Below are 16031 nucleotides of genomic sequence, written 5' to 3' on the forward strand. Positions count from 1 at the left end.
AAATCAATGTGTAACGTAACTGCGGTGAAGTTTGACGTTAATGGGTTCAGGCAGCACATGACCGCCACGAGTGCCTTTGCTAACAACACCACACTGCCTGCAGCGCCTATCCTCGGCTCGCGACCATAGCATTTGGACCCTAGACGACTGGAAAAATGTGACCTTGTCAGATGAGCCCCGGTTTCAGTTGGTAAGAGCTGATGGTAGGTTTCGAGTGTGATGCAACCGCCACTAAGCTATGAACCCAAGTTGTCGACAAGGCACTGAGCAGGCTGATGGTAGCTCCGTAATAATTAGATTATGTTTACATGGAATGGACTGAGTTCTGGTCCAACTGAACCAATTATTGACTGAAAATGGTTAGGTTCGACTACTTGGAGACCGTCTGCAGCGATTCATGGGATTCATTTTTATGGATGACACTGCACCATGCCACTAGGGCACCAATTACGAGCGATCGGTTTGATGAAAATTCTGGAAAATTTGAGCGAATAATTTGGCCATCCAGATGGCCCGACATGAGTGCCATCGATCGGTTGTGGGACTTAATCGAAAGGTCAGTTCGTGCACAAAATCCTTCATCGGCAACAGTTTTTGTAATTATCGACAGCTGCAGAGGCAGTATGGCTCATTATTTCTGCAGCCGATTTCAAACGACTTGTCAAGTCCAGGAAAAGTAGACTTGCTGCATTATGCCGAAAAAAGGATGCTCCGATACGATATTAGGAGTTATCCCGTGACTTTCGTCAGTTCCGTGTAGTTCTTAGGACATGGTATGTTTCAAGCTTGCCAATTAAGCTACGTGACAAAATTTTGGGATATTGGCTCGATTTGGATACATTTCTGTGGACTTCCTTGCTATCAAAACCTATTTAAGCATGGATATTGGTAACTGCCATGTACTTGCCGTTCGCCTAAAGGGAAGGGCAACCCCTTAGACACCGAATCATCGCAGGTTTGCGTAAGTACAACGCATTTCCTCCCTGGAGTGCTTCGATCACAAGAAAGACGACAGATGGCAGGACAAGCGTTACCAGAGGTCCCCGTGCCAGCGATCTAATTCCTCCGACCTGTCGTGCGTGCAGAACTGGATCAGCACGAATTCCTCCGCGTCCCGGCTATATAGGGCGGCACAAGCCAAAACGTTCTGCTGCACCTTGCTCTCCCCTCATTTCCATCCTCTCCGGCCTCTCCCTCGGGAGGTCCCACCTGGCAGTTTTATTCTTCATCGTGTCTGCTCCAAGTGGATTTAAAGTGTATTTTTAATACTGTGGATGACTTTTAATGTGCGTGTGCCTTCAGCCTCTTGTTTGTGTTTTAAGAATTGCCAACTGTGTTTCTTAACTTTATGTCAACTTTTTTAATTGTCCCCCTATGAACGTCTCCATGTCAGTGTATTTTTACCTCAATTATCACCCCTTACTCTGTTTTATGTCCCCCTTTTTTATCGCCTTATACGTAACATTTTATTCTCATCTTAGTTGTCATGTCACTCGGCTGAAGGGGGTCGGATTGTGCCGCTGACAGCCCTCCCCTACCCATATGGGGCAGGAGAATGAAATCACAATAAAGGAAAAAATAAATAAATAAAACGTTTTCAGTTCACTCCACCGTAGCTCTGGACGAATTCATGCGCCTGCTCTTAGCAGCCCATCAGTCAGAGCCCGGGCGGAATCCATCACAACGGGATGTACGATTTCCGAACGGTATCCCGAGACGTACCTTTCGGCCAAGTACACCGAACGGTTAACCTCAGGTTTATCAGTGGCATAGCAGTCACGTCCCAATATGTTTATTCACTGTTTCTTCTCGGCATGTGCCTGTTTGCGTCTGAGAAGTAGTATTTTTTTCCCTTCGTTATTAGATCTCCCTATTGTGGTAGTAATAAACCCTTGTTTTGTTTATTTGTGTCATGTTATTTCTTATTAAGCGTCTCGCCGTCGGAGATATAGTGAGCAATAACTAGTGACTTTCGTGCATAAAGCACACTTAAGAAATGTTCGACATTACTAGAAACAATGCAAGAAAGTATACACATTTACGAACAGTAATAGTACAGCTATAGTAACATTAACAGCTAAAAGTATTGGTGTCCGTGCAGAGTGAGCATACGTGAGGTGTGTGTGTGTGTGAGTGAGGTGACGGCGCTGCTGTGCGGCGCCACTGTCGGTTCAGCCGGCGCGCGTGTTCCAGATCACGCTGCACGTGGCCTACGTGCACGCCTTCGTGCAGCCGACGCTGTTCCTCGTGCTGCACCACGGCCTCCGCCAGGCGGCCCTCGAGTCGTGCTGCCGCCCACGTCGCCCCTCGCATGCCGCCCCCGCCGCGCCACCACCCCCGCTGCCGCCCCCGCCGCCGGCTGCTGCCGCTCTCTCCATGCTCAAGACGCCACAGCCGCCGCCACCGCTACCGGTAAATCGCGCCTGTGTGTGACCAGTAGCATGTACATTCAACAACACGATCATACTGGATACGCAGCTACAGCTCACGCAGTTAAACTTGGGCCATCTCAGAAATACAGGGCAATTACATCAGGTGCTCGAAAATTCTGTTACAAACTTCTAGAACATACAGAGGAGAATGATTATATAATGTTTTGAACAGGAACCCTTGTCCTGAACCGTCATCCATGACGCCACAGTGCATCGAAGTTATAAGCGGTGCGGCTGTAAATATTTGCATATACACCGTGATTCCCTTATTATGTTGTAAAATTTCAAGATGAATAAATGTATCTATTTGAGGTGAGGTTCCTTGCACCAGAAGAGAACGTCGAAAGTTATAAGCTAAAATCATTATGATACCTGTGATAGTGAAATACATGTACCAGTACTATTGTTGCTGCGAATGTAGCTTATATAACCTGCAGAGGTAGTAGTATCCACCAAAACAAGAAAAGTGTCTAGTTAACATGGGGTCTAAAAGGCATACCTGAGTTGCTATAAGCAATTGCCCCTCCTCGCTGGTGTGAAACACATTTCCTCTTCTAAACAAGTAAGCATAGCTCTTAACATATGTATTTTAGAGCCCATTTGTAATCTATTACCACTCCTAAAACTTGCCTGCTGTACAACGTCAGCAACAACAGTAGCGGTGCATGTATTCCGCTGTCAGTTGTTGAAATGTTTGTGGGTACTATACAAATGGTTCAGAATGTAGGTGAAGGTTGGGTGTTCTAACAACATTTACTTTTTTTTCTAAAGAAAACAGACATAAATTATGCTAAACAAGTTATTGATTGAATACCATAAACATCTAACTGTGGGTGTCAGAGTACAATGGACAAGGATCCCGGGTGCCAGAAGTGAGTCAAGTACTCTGGCCCTAAACATGTGGATAACGCAGTCTGAATTGATCTGACGCTGAGCAGACTTTGATTGATCAAATCTATTGTAGTTTCACTATATAGCTGCAGCTGAGAGCAAGTGGCGATTGAGATCTGTACGCCCTGACAATACCGGAGCGGCAGTACGTTACCCTGTTTGCTTTATGCAGCCATGTTACTTGCAGCCGGCGAGATGGGTGCGGTGGAGGTGAGAAGTGAGGCAGCACCTGAGAATCGATCATGGCCATGGAATAAATGCAAAAATCTCACGGTCTAGCGATCAGGCAGACGGATAGCAATTTACTCTCTACCAGAGCTCTGAGATCATGGTAGATTTCAGTGTGTGACACACCCATTCGCTGGTCGTACCAAGGACGAATTTGGCTCACTTATACGGCAGAGTGCAAAGGGTACCAAATTTCAAGACTAGTAAACCAGAAACGAATAAGTGTGCCCATGGCAAACGAGTAGTCCAAGATGTTTGAAGTTAGTACAGTAAGAACTTCACCACATGTTCCCCAGTCTAAACTACTCGCAAGTGGAGTCAGTCTCAGGACGGGTCCCAAGCACCAGCTACCCAACCTAGAGCATCGACGCAAAAGAAGTCCTCTTACCAGATCAAAGTCCAGCACCCATTACAGAAGAAAATTCCGTTTTTCCGCAAAATGCACGAACGGCACCACCTCCACCCTGTCTCGAGCCAATCGCAGGGCCCACTTTGCAGCACAAACTCATATCAAACCAGGGCAAGAGTTAAGAAACCTGCGTTTCTGAAAAATAAAAAAAAAAAAGAAACAGCCAATTGCTGGCTTTTTTAAGTTTTCATGGAGGGAAAGACGATTTTCTCCTAAGTTGTGTCACTTCCCACACCAACAAGCAAACAGATACAATTTTAAAGATCTTTATTTAAATCACCTGTGCCTTGGAGCTTGTTAGGTGTAATAAAGATTGTATCTCTATACATTTCTCAGATGCCAGAGTTTCATATACAACCAAGGCAGCCGATGGAAGTGGTCCACAGGCCTATTTGCAGTATTGGCGAACACGAAAACTTGTGAATTTTTACTACACATGGATTTGCACACAGTGCGCAGTTTATGACTCCACTGTGTAGACGCGCTCCTTCAGTCTGTCGTCCCCAGCGCAGCCTTCCACTGGCGCCACTGCAGGTATCTTGGCATTGTTCTGCTGGAGACCTGTCTCGAGGAGGGGCTGCCCTATCTGCCTTGTATGGCTGTGAGCCTATCTGATAAGATTTGCTGAGGGATGGGCTTGCTGCCAATTGTTTTCAACTCCAAACATGCTGTTAGTATGAGTTAAGAACCATAAAAATACCCCATTCTTTTAGCGCCCTACCAGGCTCCATCAACGTCTGTTCAGGCCGTGAACTTTCTGGAGTCTCGCTCAAGGTGCGTCAGATTGTAATAAAATCTTCAATAATTTTCCGTATGTGGAAAATAGGTGAGAGAGTAACTTGTTCTCTCTCAAGGTATCAGAACGGTTTTTGCTTATAACTTTCAGCTTGTTCGTTTCAGTTACAGCGACCCTTACCTCAAATTGATACATTTATCTTATCCATCATACTTGAAAGTTTGCAACATCATCACGGAATCACTCTGAGTACAAACATACATTTACAGACACCGGCGCCTATAACTTTGATGCTCTGTAGCATCGTTGGATGACGTTTCCGGACATGGGTTCCTATTCCAAATATTATTTACTCACTCCCCTCTAAAAGTCCTAGAAGTTTGTAACGAGAATTTTCGAACATCCTATAGAAAAATCGATATAGGTTAATAGCTAAATATAATATAATAGAAGATACAGTACCTGAAAGACATATTCTCAACGATTTTTGGGCGTGGCGTTAGCCAGATAGTTTGTGGAAATTTTAGACAGGGGCACAACAGAAAGTATTTACTAAGAATGGTGGCAAACATGGCACAGAATGCATTGAAAAAATGGGCGTAATTTTCTTGGACGTCAAATCGGCACACCTGGTTTCCCAAGATAAACATTATCCATCTTCATTGCATTAAATTTCTAAATGGCCATTATGGCTCTAGATGAACTGTCCTCATATGTGTAAGCAACAGTAAAATTACTAACTAGCTTATACTACACTAAATACAAAATTTCACCACCGTGCGTCAACATCAAACATCGAATGCAGCAGAACACAAATGAATGGGGCGCTCAACTGTGCAGCAATTAGTCCTGTCCAAAGGCCCAATTTTTACACAGTCCATTTTCTTTTCACAATCCAATCTAGCCACTCTCAAAATGATGATGATGATGATGATGAAATGATAAGGACAACACAAACACCCAGTCCCTGGGCACAGAAAATCCCCGGCCCGACCGGAAATCGAACCCAGAAACCGTGATCTAGAGGCAACAATGCAAGCCGTAGACCACGAACTGCTGACATTGATCACAAGAGTAACCTGTCAAACTGTCAGCAAATTTATGTTCTACATCACATAATAACAGTATAGTAGAATCCATTTTATTTATATAGCCCTTAAGGCTATATTAATAACGTGGATCCTTCCAAACCATTACTGTATTATATGACTTGAAATGTATATTTTCTGATAGTTTGATGGATTACAGGTATCTTCCACTGCATTTAATGTTAGATGTTGGCGTGGTATCTTAATGTTTCGTATTTCGTAGATTATTTGCTAATTAGTTATTTTAATGTTGTATACAAACTGATCGGTGGAAGATTCATGTTGAATCGAAACCGGTCACTAAAAAAATTAATTCATTGAAGGCGGATAACAAATCTGTTTGTAGAGAAAACAGTTTGGTTACAAGATTGTGATAGTGTCAATCTATAAAAAATTGCAAACCTACTACGTGGCCAATTTCACGGGAAGACACCATCAGATTGCATCAGCATAGTCTAGTGGTATAAGAAATTCGAGGAGGATGTTTATTTGTGCGACGCAAAACATTCTGGGTGACCCACCATTTCAGAAACGACCGTGCTCTATGTGATAAGCATGATGCTGTGAAGTACAGAATTGCACATGCTTCAGCCAACAGAGTGGAAAATACTCCATAAGAGTTTAAGACTGAATCTATACAAGTTGCAGATCCTGCATGCCTTAAGCCATAACGGCAGATGGCGCTGTCCGCATATCTGCACCGATATGCAGAAGCATTGTGAAAATGATGACTTCGCAACCAAATTAATTTTCAGTGACGAAGCCACTTTTCATATATCAGATAAGGTCAACCAACAAAAGACACGAATTAGGAGGACAATAGACAAACAACTGTCGAACTACTCCTTTTCCCGATGTATATCCGTCTGTTGATTCTTGTTCACTGAGACAGCTGTCAATGGTGTCACATACGAGGGGCGTTCGGTAAGTGATGCAACCCGTTTTTATTTTCTCGGCTAATTTCAGCAGGAATTTGTTGTGAGACACCGTGGAACATTCCCGCTTCAGCTCCTACAATATCACGAAGTTCCGATAGGTGGTGGCGCTATAGGTCGCCTTAAAAATAGCGCATGTAACACAGGTGCGTTCCAGGCAGATGGCTGTTATTGAAATCCTTAAGCGGAAAACCAGAGTATCACAGATATTGAATGACGTTTGTAGAATGTCTTTGGAGGCGTGGAAATGAATAAAAGCATGGTAAGTTGTTGGGCGAGGGTTCTGGCGTCAGCGTAATAAGGTCGCGCAAACCTGTCCAAACTCCCTGGGGCAGACCGGCCGCACGCAGTTGTGACTCCTACAATGTTGGAACGTGTGGACAGTCTAATACGAGGTGACCGACAGGTCATAATCAAACATCTCGATGTTCAACTATACGTGTCAGTTGGTAGTGCTGACACACTCGTCCACCAGTTGGGTTACTCCAATGTGTGTCCGTGCTGGGCTCCTCGCCGCCTATCAAAAAATGGTTCAAATGGCTCTGAGCACTATGGGTCTCAACTGCTGAGGTCATTAGTCCCCTAGAACTTAGAACTAGCTAAACTTAACTGACCTAAGGACATTACACACATCCATGCCCGAGGCAGGATTCGAACCTGCGACCGTAGCGGTCTCGCGGTTCCAGACTGCAGCTCCAGAACAGCGCGGCCACTTTGGCCGGCTCGCCGCCTATCAGAAGACCATAAAGAGCAACGAAGGGAATAGGGAAATACCTGCTCCTTACGTGGCTTCTTATTTCCACTTTTGCTGAACATTATCACAGGCAATGAAACTTGGGTTCACCATTTTGAAACAGAAACAAAACGGCAGTCCATAGAGTGGCGCCACATCACCTTCCCCACGAAGAAAAAGTTCGAAGGCACACCCTCAGCCGATAAAGTCATGGCGGCGGCCTTATGAATTTCTAAAGAGGTTATCCTGTCTCACATCCTCCCTCAAGGTGCAACGATCAACTCTGAAATGTTTTGTGTCACCCTCATGAAATTGGAGAAACATCACCTTCTATCCTTCTCGAAGACAGAGACTCAGTGTACCTCCGGGTAAATATAATTCAATCAGATGAATAGATAAACTACATCTGAGATAGAGGCGGGATTTTCCTATTCCATTCCAAGCCGTGGTGCTATTCCAATATCGGAGTGCCTCGGCAAAACTGATGGCTTAAGAATGAGAAAATCAAGATGGGAATGAGGTGTGAATTGAAGTTTGTGTTAGGGAGGGTACTATGCTGTGGTAGCCCGTGCTACTATTTCAGCCAGCTTGGCACAAATCGTAAGTCATTAAAGCTCATTATAAGTACATTTGTTGCAGTTCACTACAATTCATCACGTCCAACCTCTTCATCTCAAGAGTAGCACTTGCAACCTACGTCCTCAATTATTTGCTTCACGTATTCCAATCTCTGTTTTCCTCTACAGTTTTTGCCCTCTACAGCTCCCTCTAGTACCATGGAAGTCATTCCCTCATGTCTTAGCAGATGTCCTATCATCCTGTCCCTTCTTCTTGTCAGTGTTTTCCACATATTCCTTTCCTCTCCGATTCTGCGTAGAACCTCCTCATTCCTTACCTTATCAGTCCACCTAATTTTCAATATTCGTCTGTAGCACCACATCTCAAATGCTTCGATTCTCTTCTGTTCCGGTTTTCCCACAGTCCATGTTTCACTGCCATACAATGCTGTACTCCAGACGTACATCCTCAGAAATTTCTTCCTCAAATTAAGGCCGGTATTTGATATTAGTAGACTTCTCTTGGCCAGAAATGCCTTTTTTGCCATAGCGAGTCTGCTTTTGATGTCCTCCTTGCTCCGTCCGTCATTGGTTATTTTACTGCCTAGGTAGCAGAATTCCTTAACTTCATTGACTTCGTGACCATCAATCCTATTGTTAAGTTTCTCGCTGTTCTCATTTCTACTACTTCTCATTACCTTCGTCTTTCTCCGATTTACTCTCAAACCATACTGTGTACTCATTAGACTGTTCATTCCGTTCAGCAGATCATTTAATTCTTCATCACTTTCACTCAGGATAGCAATGTCATCAGCGAATCGTATCATTGATATCCTTTCACCTTGTATTTAATTCCACTCCTGAACCTTTATTTCCATCATTGCTTCCTCGATGTACAGATTGAAGAGTATGGGCGAAAGGCTACAGCCTTGTCTTACACCCTTCTTAATACGAGCACTTCTTTCTTGATCGTCGACTCTTATTATTCCCTCTTGGTTGTTGTACATAGTGTATATCACCCGTCTCTCCCTATAGCTTACCCCTACTTTTTTCAGAATCTCGAACAGCTTGCACCATTTTATATTGTCGAACGCTTTTTCCAGGTCGACAAATCCTATGCAAGTGTATTGATTTTTCTTTAGCCTTGCTTCCATTATTAGCCGTAACGTCAGAATTGCCTCTCTCGTCCCTTTACTTTTCCTAAAGCCAAACTGATCGTTACCTAGCGCATTCTCAATTTTCTTTTCCATTCTTCTGTATATTATTCTTGTAAGCAGCTTCAATGCATGAGCTGTTAAGCTGATTGTGCGATAATTCTCGCACTTGTCAGCTCTTGCCGTCTTCGGAATTGTGTGGATGATGCTTTTCCGAAAGTCAGATGGTATATCACCAGACTCATACATTCTACACACCAACGTGAATAGTCGTTTTGTTGCCACTCCCCCCAATGATTTTAGAAATTCTGATGGAATGTTATCTATCCCTTCTGCCTTATTTGACCGTAAGACCGCCAAAGCTCTTTTAAATTCCGATTCTAATACTGGATCCCCTATCTCTTCTAAATCGACTCCTGTTTCTTCTTCTATCACATCAGACAACTCTTCACCCTCATAGAGGCTTTCAATGTATTCTTTCCACCTATCTGCTCTCTCCTCTGCATTTAACAGTGGAATTCCCGTTGCACACTTAATGTTACCACCGTTGCTTTTAATGTCACCAAAGGTTGTTTTGACTTCCCTGTATGCTGAGTCTGTCCTTCCGACAATCATATCTTTTTCGATGTCTTCACATTTTTCCTGGAGCCATTTCGTCTTAGTTTCCCTGCACTTCCTGTTTATTTCATTCCTCAGCGACTTGTATTTCTGTAATCCTGATTTTCCCGGAACATGTTTGTACTTCCTCCTTTCATCAATCAACTGAAGTATTTCTTCTGTTACCCATGGTTTCTTCGCAGCTACCTTCTTTGTACCTATGTTTTCCTTCCCAACTTATGTGATGGCCCTTTTTAGAGATGTCCATTCCTCTTCAACTGTACTGCCTACTGCGCTATTCCTTATTGCTGTATCTATAGCGTTAGAGAACTTCAAACGTATTTCGTCATTCCTCAGTACTCCCGTATCCCACTTCTTTGCGTATTGATTCTTTCTGACTATTGTTTTGAACTTCAGCCTACTCTTCATCACTACTATATTGTGATCTGAGTCTATATCTGCTCCTGTTTACGCCTTACAATCCAGTATCTGATTTCGGAATCTCTGTCTGACCATGATGTAATCTAATTGAAATCTTCCCGTATCTCCCGGCCTTTTCCAAGTATACCTCCTCCTCTTGTGATTCTTGAACAGGGTATTCGCTATTACTAGCTGAAACTTGTTACAGAACTCAATTAGTCTTTCTCCTCTTTCATTCCTTGTCGCAAGCCCATATTCTCCTGTAACCTTTTCTTCTACTCCTTCCCCTACAACTGCATTCCAGTCGCCCATGACTATTAGATTTTCGTCCCCCTTTACGTACTGCATTACCCTTTCAATATCCTCATACACTTTCTCTATGTGTTCATCTTCAGCTTGCGACGTCGGCATGTATACCTGAAATATCGTTGTCGGTGTTGGTCTGCTGTCGATTCTGATTAGAACAACCTGGTCACTGAACTGTTCACAGTAACACACCCTCTGCCCTACCTTCCTATTCATAACGAATCCTACGCCTCTTATACCATTTTTTGCTGCTGTTGATATTACCCGATACTCATCTGACCAGAAATCCTTGTCTTCCTTCCACTTCACTTCACTGACCCCTACTATATCTAGATTGAGCCTTTGCATTTCCCTTTTCAGATTTTCTAGTTTCCCTACCACGTTCAAGCTTCTGACATTCCACGCCCCGACTCGTAGAACGTTATCCTTTCGTTGATTATTCAATCTTTTCTCATGGTAACCTCCCCCTTGGCAGTCCGGAGATCCGAATGGGGGACTATTCCGGAATCTTTTGCCAATGAAGAGATCATCATGACACTTCTTCAATTACAGGCCACATGTCCTGTGGATACACATTACGTGTCTTTAATGCAGTGGTTTCCATTGCCTTCTGCATCCTCATGTCGTTGATCATTGCTGATTCTTCCGCCTTTAGGGGCAGTTTCCCACCCCTAGGACAAGAGAGTGCCCTGAATCTCTATCCGCTCCTCCGCCCTCTTTGACAAGGCCGTTAGCAGAATGAGGCTGACTTCTTATGCCGGAAGTCTTCGGCCGCCAATGCTGATTATTTATTAAAATTTAGGCAGTGGCGGGGATCGAACACGTTTTGATTATGAATCAAAGACGCTACCCCTAGACCACGGGTACAACATTTCTTATCAACGGTTAAGTTGAGATTTAACATGTCTCCAGGAAAACGTAAGTCAATCAGATGAATACACTTCAACGTGTTCGTCACCAGAAAAAATTCAAACAATCTTCTCCATCTTCACGACAACGCCAGGCCTCACACACGGCTGCGTACCTGAGAGGAGTTCACGAACTTTATTGGACCGTTCTCCTTGAATCCCTCTACAGCCAACATTTCGCATCTTTTTATTTCCATCTGTTTGTCCCAGTGAAGAATACGCTCCACGGGAAGCAGTACTTGGACGATGGGGAGACCAATGATGCAGCAAGGCGTTGGCTCTGACATCAACCAGTACAGTGGTACTATGCGGGTATACAAGCCCTGCCAGTGCGGTGGTGTGAGGCCGTCGCATTGAACGGAATTATTTTGAAAAATACGGGTTTGTAGCCAAATAAGTGAGGGTTAGTATGAGGATTGGAATCCTAAATAAAACCAACCTGCTTTCGGGGAAAATGAGTTCCGTTAATTATTGAACACCTCATGTATAACGAGATGCTGCAACTGTAGCTCGTGCAACAGTTTCAAAGTGATAGCAGGAACTTCAGCATTCAGTATGATAGTGGGACTCAGAATTTCCACATTTCTGTACAGGATTGCCTGAAGCAGACGTTGCCACGTCACTGGATTGGCCGTGCTGCGACCACCGACTTGGCACAACTTTAGAGTCCACCACGGTCGCCAGACTTTACGCCTTGTGAGTTTTTCTTCTCTGGATATATCAAGGATAGCTTTTATGTTCCACCTCTGCTACAGAACGCCGAAGACTTGCAACACCGCATCACTGCAGCTGTCCTTACGGTCACTTCTGATATTCTGGGTCGGATATGACCAGAACTGCAATAGCGACAAAATGTGACGGAGGGTGAACACGCTGAATATTTATAACCATTGTAAGAAACTGTGTGAGATTTTATCTTCCACGTACCGTATCATTTGTGACGTTGTCCTTGGCCATTTAACCGTACCGATTTTTTGAAATGTTTCATCGAGTTCATAACAACACTGTGCATTCACGTCCTGAATGCTGGGTGACTCCATTCCTTTGTCCCGAAGGGGTGGCCGCCTTTGTTTGGGTCGCCTGCTGGACTATGCAATTGGTCCGTCAAGCGTGACCTCCTATTGTGCATACACAGAATTTTTTTTTCGGTACTCTAGTCACCAACTATTGAACTTGAGTGTTTTTTCGGTACTCTAGTCACCAACTATTGAACTTGAGTGTTTGTATTTCGCATTACTGGTTGCCCTCGTCGTTTCCAGACTCGCTAGTCGCCAGCGGTAACTTAGTTCTACAAGATATAGGTTCAGGAGTATGCTTCAATTGTTCAATTGTACCTCTCCTACCGCACAGCGGCGGTTTGCAGCGGACCCTCCCCCCTCCCCCACACTTTAACGATACCATTGCTCCTCCCCGTCCATGCGATCTGCACCGAACCGATAAGGGGTAAGATATTTTTTGTGCACTCTGCTGCAGATCCTTAAGACCACAAGGGAGAATAGTGCAGCTGTGAGGTGTGTAATTCTATTCAGCGTATGCACCCGTTTTTAAACATATTAATTCAAGTTAAAATGTTAATCGTGATGGCCAAAGAGGTTTCAGGCATTAGTTATTAGTTTATAAAGGCACTGTTTAAAGAAATGCATTTTAGAGAAGTAATCCCTTTCGGATTTTATCCACTTTTGATTTTTGAATCTTCATCTGTCCAACATAATAAAGCGTCCAAGAGACTAAAACGTTCTGGGACTCCATTACAACCTATAAGAAAAGTCACTGTTGATTAATAATTACTCTGTTTGTCATAGAATTGAAATAAAATTTTTGGACCACTATGCACATACGAATGTGTCACGACCCAATCTCATTGGATAAACCAAATGTTTTTAAAAAAATGGAATCGACGCTTCCCTGACAGCCAAGCGGCACCGCTGTGTCTCAGTCTTCGAAGTTGATGCAGAAAAGCAAAAATACCACGCTCACACTATCCAAAGGGTTGGCAAAGCGGGCGCAGCGTTCACCGTCCGACACGTGGACAGACGTCAGCTGTGTTCACTCAAAGGAAGCAGAGCGGGCCACAGATCAGAGAATGTTGCTCAGCAGGCCAGGGAGGTGTGCTTGACCTAAGGATATTCACAGACTGCTCTCCGTCGAGAACAGAGCTCCTGCCAAGACCAATCTGAACCTCCAGGAGGGTGTGAAGCTTTCTTCCAAGAAACATTTGCGGTGCCCACAAATGTAACTACAAAATAGTGATATGTCATAGTAATGTCACATTCAGGAGCGTTGTTTATCGTGTCCTTCGGCGCGTCTCGGTAATTCCGCGTTTACTGAAATCTGTTCTCGCACAACGTCGGAATTAGTTATGTTTGATATTTACATCTACGTCATTGTCTAGGTATCATTGTAAACCGATAGGCAATCGGTACTTCCGATTGTACTACATATTAGAGTTTCTTCCCATTTGAATAGCATATGGCTCAAAGGAAGAAAATCAATTTAAATGCCTCTCTGGACGCCCTAATTACTGTATCTCGTCTTCATAGCCCCTATGGGAGTGATATATAGAGACTGAATAACATATTTGGTCTTTCGAAGTTGTATAGGACCTATTAACTTAGTAAGTAAGCGTTGATGGGTATTTAGCGACTTAGTGAACCAGTCATGTATGTCAGACGAACCTGTGAACCATTGTGCTGTTCAGTATTCTCCGTTACTCCTGTTCAGTATTGTAACAAATTTAAGGCAGTTGTAACAGTACCATACTTTGGGCGCCAAAAATGTAGTAAAACTTTCTTTTTAATGATAAAGCATGGAAAAGTTAATATTTTATTATTATTGTTCACCAATCAAGAATACAAACAGAACTCACGGCCTATTCGATCACGCACAGACACAACTCAGACTTTTAGGGCTTAAGAAACCGCTTAATCTCACAACCTGAGGTTTCACTGATGCGTCCTTGGACCGGTGGCGGTTTTATGTCTATGTGCTGCGTCGATCACCATAGAATCTGTTGGCCGGCAGCCAGCAACCTTCATCTCTCCAAACCTCACCTTTTGAGGAGGCTCTTTGGCGATCTTAACGTGTTCTTCACTCTATGCTTCGCGTCTAAGCCCCCTCCTGGCGGAACACAGTCTGGCAAATGAAACAGTGTTCTTGTCCTTTCACGTAGCGTCTGTTGTCTGCAGTGATAAGCTTGGACATACAGTTTCAATGGTATATTTGGAAGGTGAGGTCTGACGAGAGAAACACATTCAGATATTTAAACGTTCAAGCATCCGAAACGTCTTTCAACACAGAATGTGACACGAAGATGTCATAAAGTAAGAACAGAAAGAAGAAACTCGCTCCAGAACTGGCTTTCACGTCTGTGATGAACTTTGTGGCTCCTTGAAGCAGAAGGTAATGGTTTCTCCACGGGAATCGTTACAGGAGACTCAACCTGTGTACGCTACCCAAAAAAAAAAAAAAAAAAAAAAAAAAAAAAAAAAAAAAAAAAAAAAAAATGGCGTCCTACCTCATTATCGAAACACAAGAATTTCCGTACGCAGCCATCTGTAGGAGAAGTTTTGCTTACTCTCTTTTGGAATACTACACGACTAGAGGGAACACCATCGCCAGTGTATCATATTTTAATATGTTAAAAAACCAGCTCCGACAAGCAATAAGATCAAAGCGACATGGATTTCTGTCTGAAGGTGTCATTTTGCAACATGACAATGCTCGGCCTCATACTGCCCATGACCACTTGCAACCATCGGTCACATTCACGTTGATAGTCTGCCACATCCGCCAAATTCACAAGACATCGTACCGTGTGATTACTACGTATTTTGGCCACTCTAACAAGCGGTGAAAGGAAAGAAATTTTGTTCCGATAAGAAGGTGCGGCAGGTGGCCCACGAATGGCATCGCATGCGATCAAAATAAATTTTTGTTTTTTTCGGAGGAGCCAGGCTACTTCTTACTCGCTGGAGGAAGTGTGTTGTATGACAGGGACACTACGCCGAAAACTAATACATTATTGTACCATTTTTGTTTACTAAAAAAAGGCTTCTAAGTTTCTCATTGACACCTCCTCGTATTTGTGCTGCTGAGTTGAAACTTTCAAACAAGATGATACAGCGGATTGGACACCCATTCGCACGTAATACAGCTGCGATTTTTCTTGGAATACTGGTATATAATAATTTACGGCCTCCAGTGTGTTATGCCACTCTTCGATCAGAACCTCTTCTAACTCCAGTAGTGAAGAGGGAGGCGGAAAGCTGCTCCGAAGTCTGCGCTCCTAAACCGCCCACAAGGGTTCGATAAGGTTTAGGTTCGGGGACAGTGCTGGCAAGGGAAGGCGCTGCAGTTCAGTTGCATGGTCCACATACCACAATTGTACTGTCCCAGCCGTGTTAATCGGTGCATTATCGTCCTGAAATATTTCATCACTGTTGCGGAACCACATTTGAATCATGGGGTGCACCTAATCACCTAATAAGTTCACATAATTGTTGGCAGTGACACTGCCTTCGAGAGTAATGATGGAGCCAGCAGAATACCGATATGGCTACCCACACCATCACACTTCCCCCTCCATGCTTAACCGTTGGAATCAGGCAGTGAAAAGTGTAGGCTTCTTTTGGCGTTCT

General features: G+C 43.8%; 1 protein-coding gene across 1 annotated transcript in view; it reads left to right on the forward strand.

Moving 5' to 3' along the window:
* LOC126419587 (uncharacterized) overlaps positions 1-13263 on the forward strand; it is a 190022-nt gene extending 176759 nt beyond the window's left edge. The window contains exons 5-6 of the mRNA XM_050086774.1: positions 2194-2309; positions 13197-13263. Coding sequence (XP_049942731.1) covers positions 2194-2309; positions 13197-13263 — 183 coding nt within the window. The remainder of the gene's footprint in view (positions 1-2193; positions 2310-13196) is intronic.
* Positions 13264-16031: the final 2768 nt, after the last annotated feature.

The sequence above is a fragment of the Schistocerca serialis genome, chromosome 9 (assembly GCF_023864345.2).
Source record: "Schistocerca serialis cubense isolate TAMUIC-IGC-003099 chromosome 9, iqSchSeri2.2, whole genome shotgun sequence".
Taxonomy (NCBI): Eukaryota; Metazoa; Arthropoda; class Insecta; order Orthoptera; family Acrididae; genus Schistocerca; species Schistocerca serialis.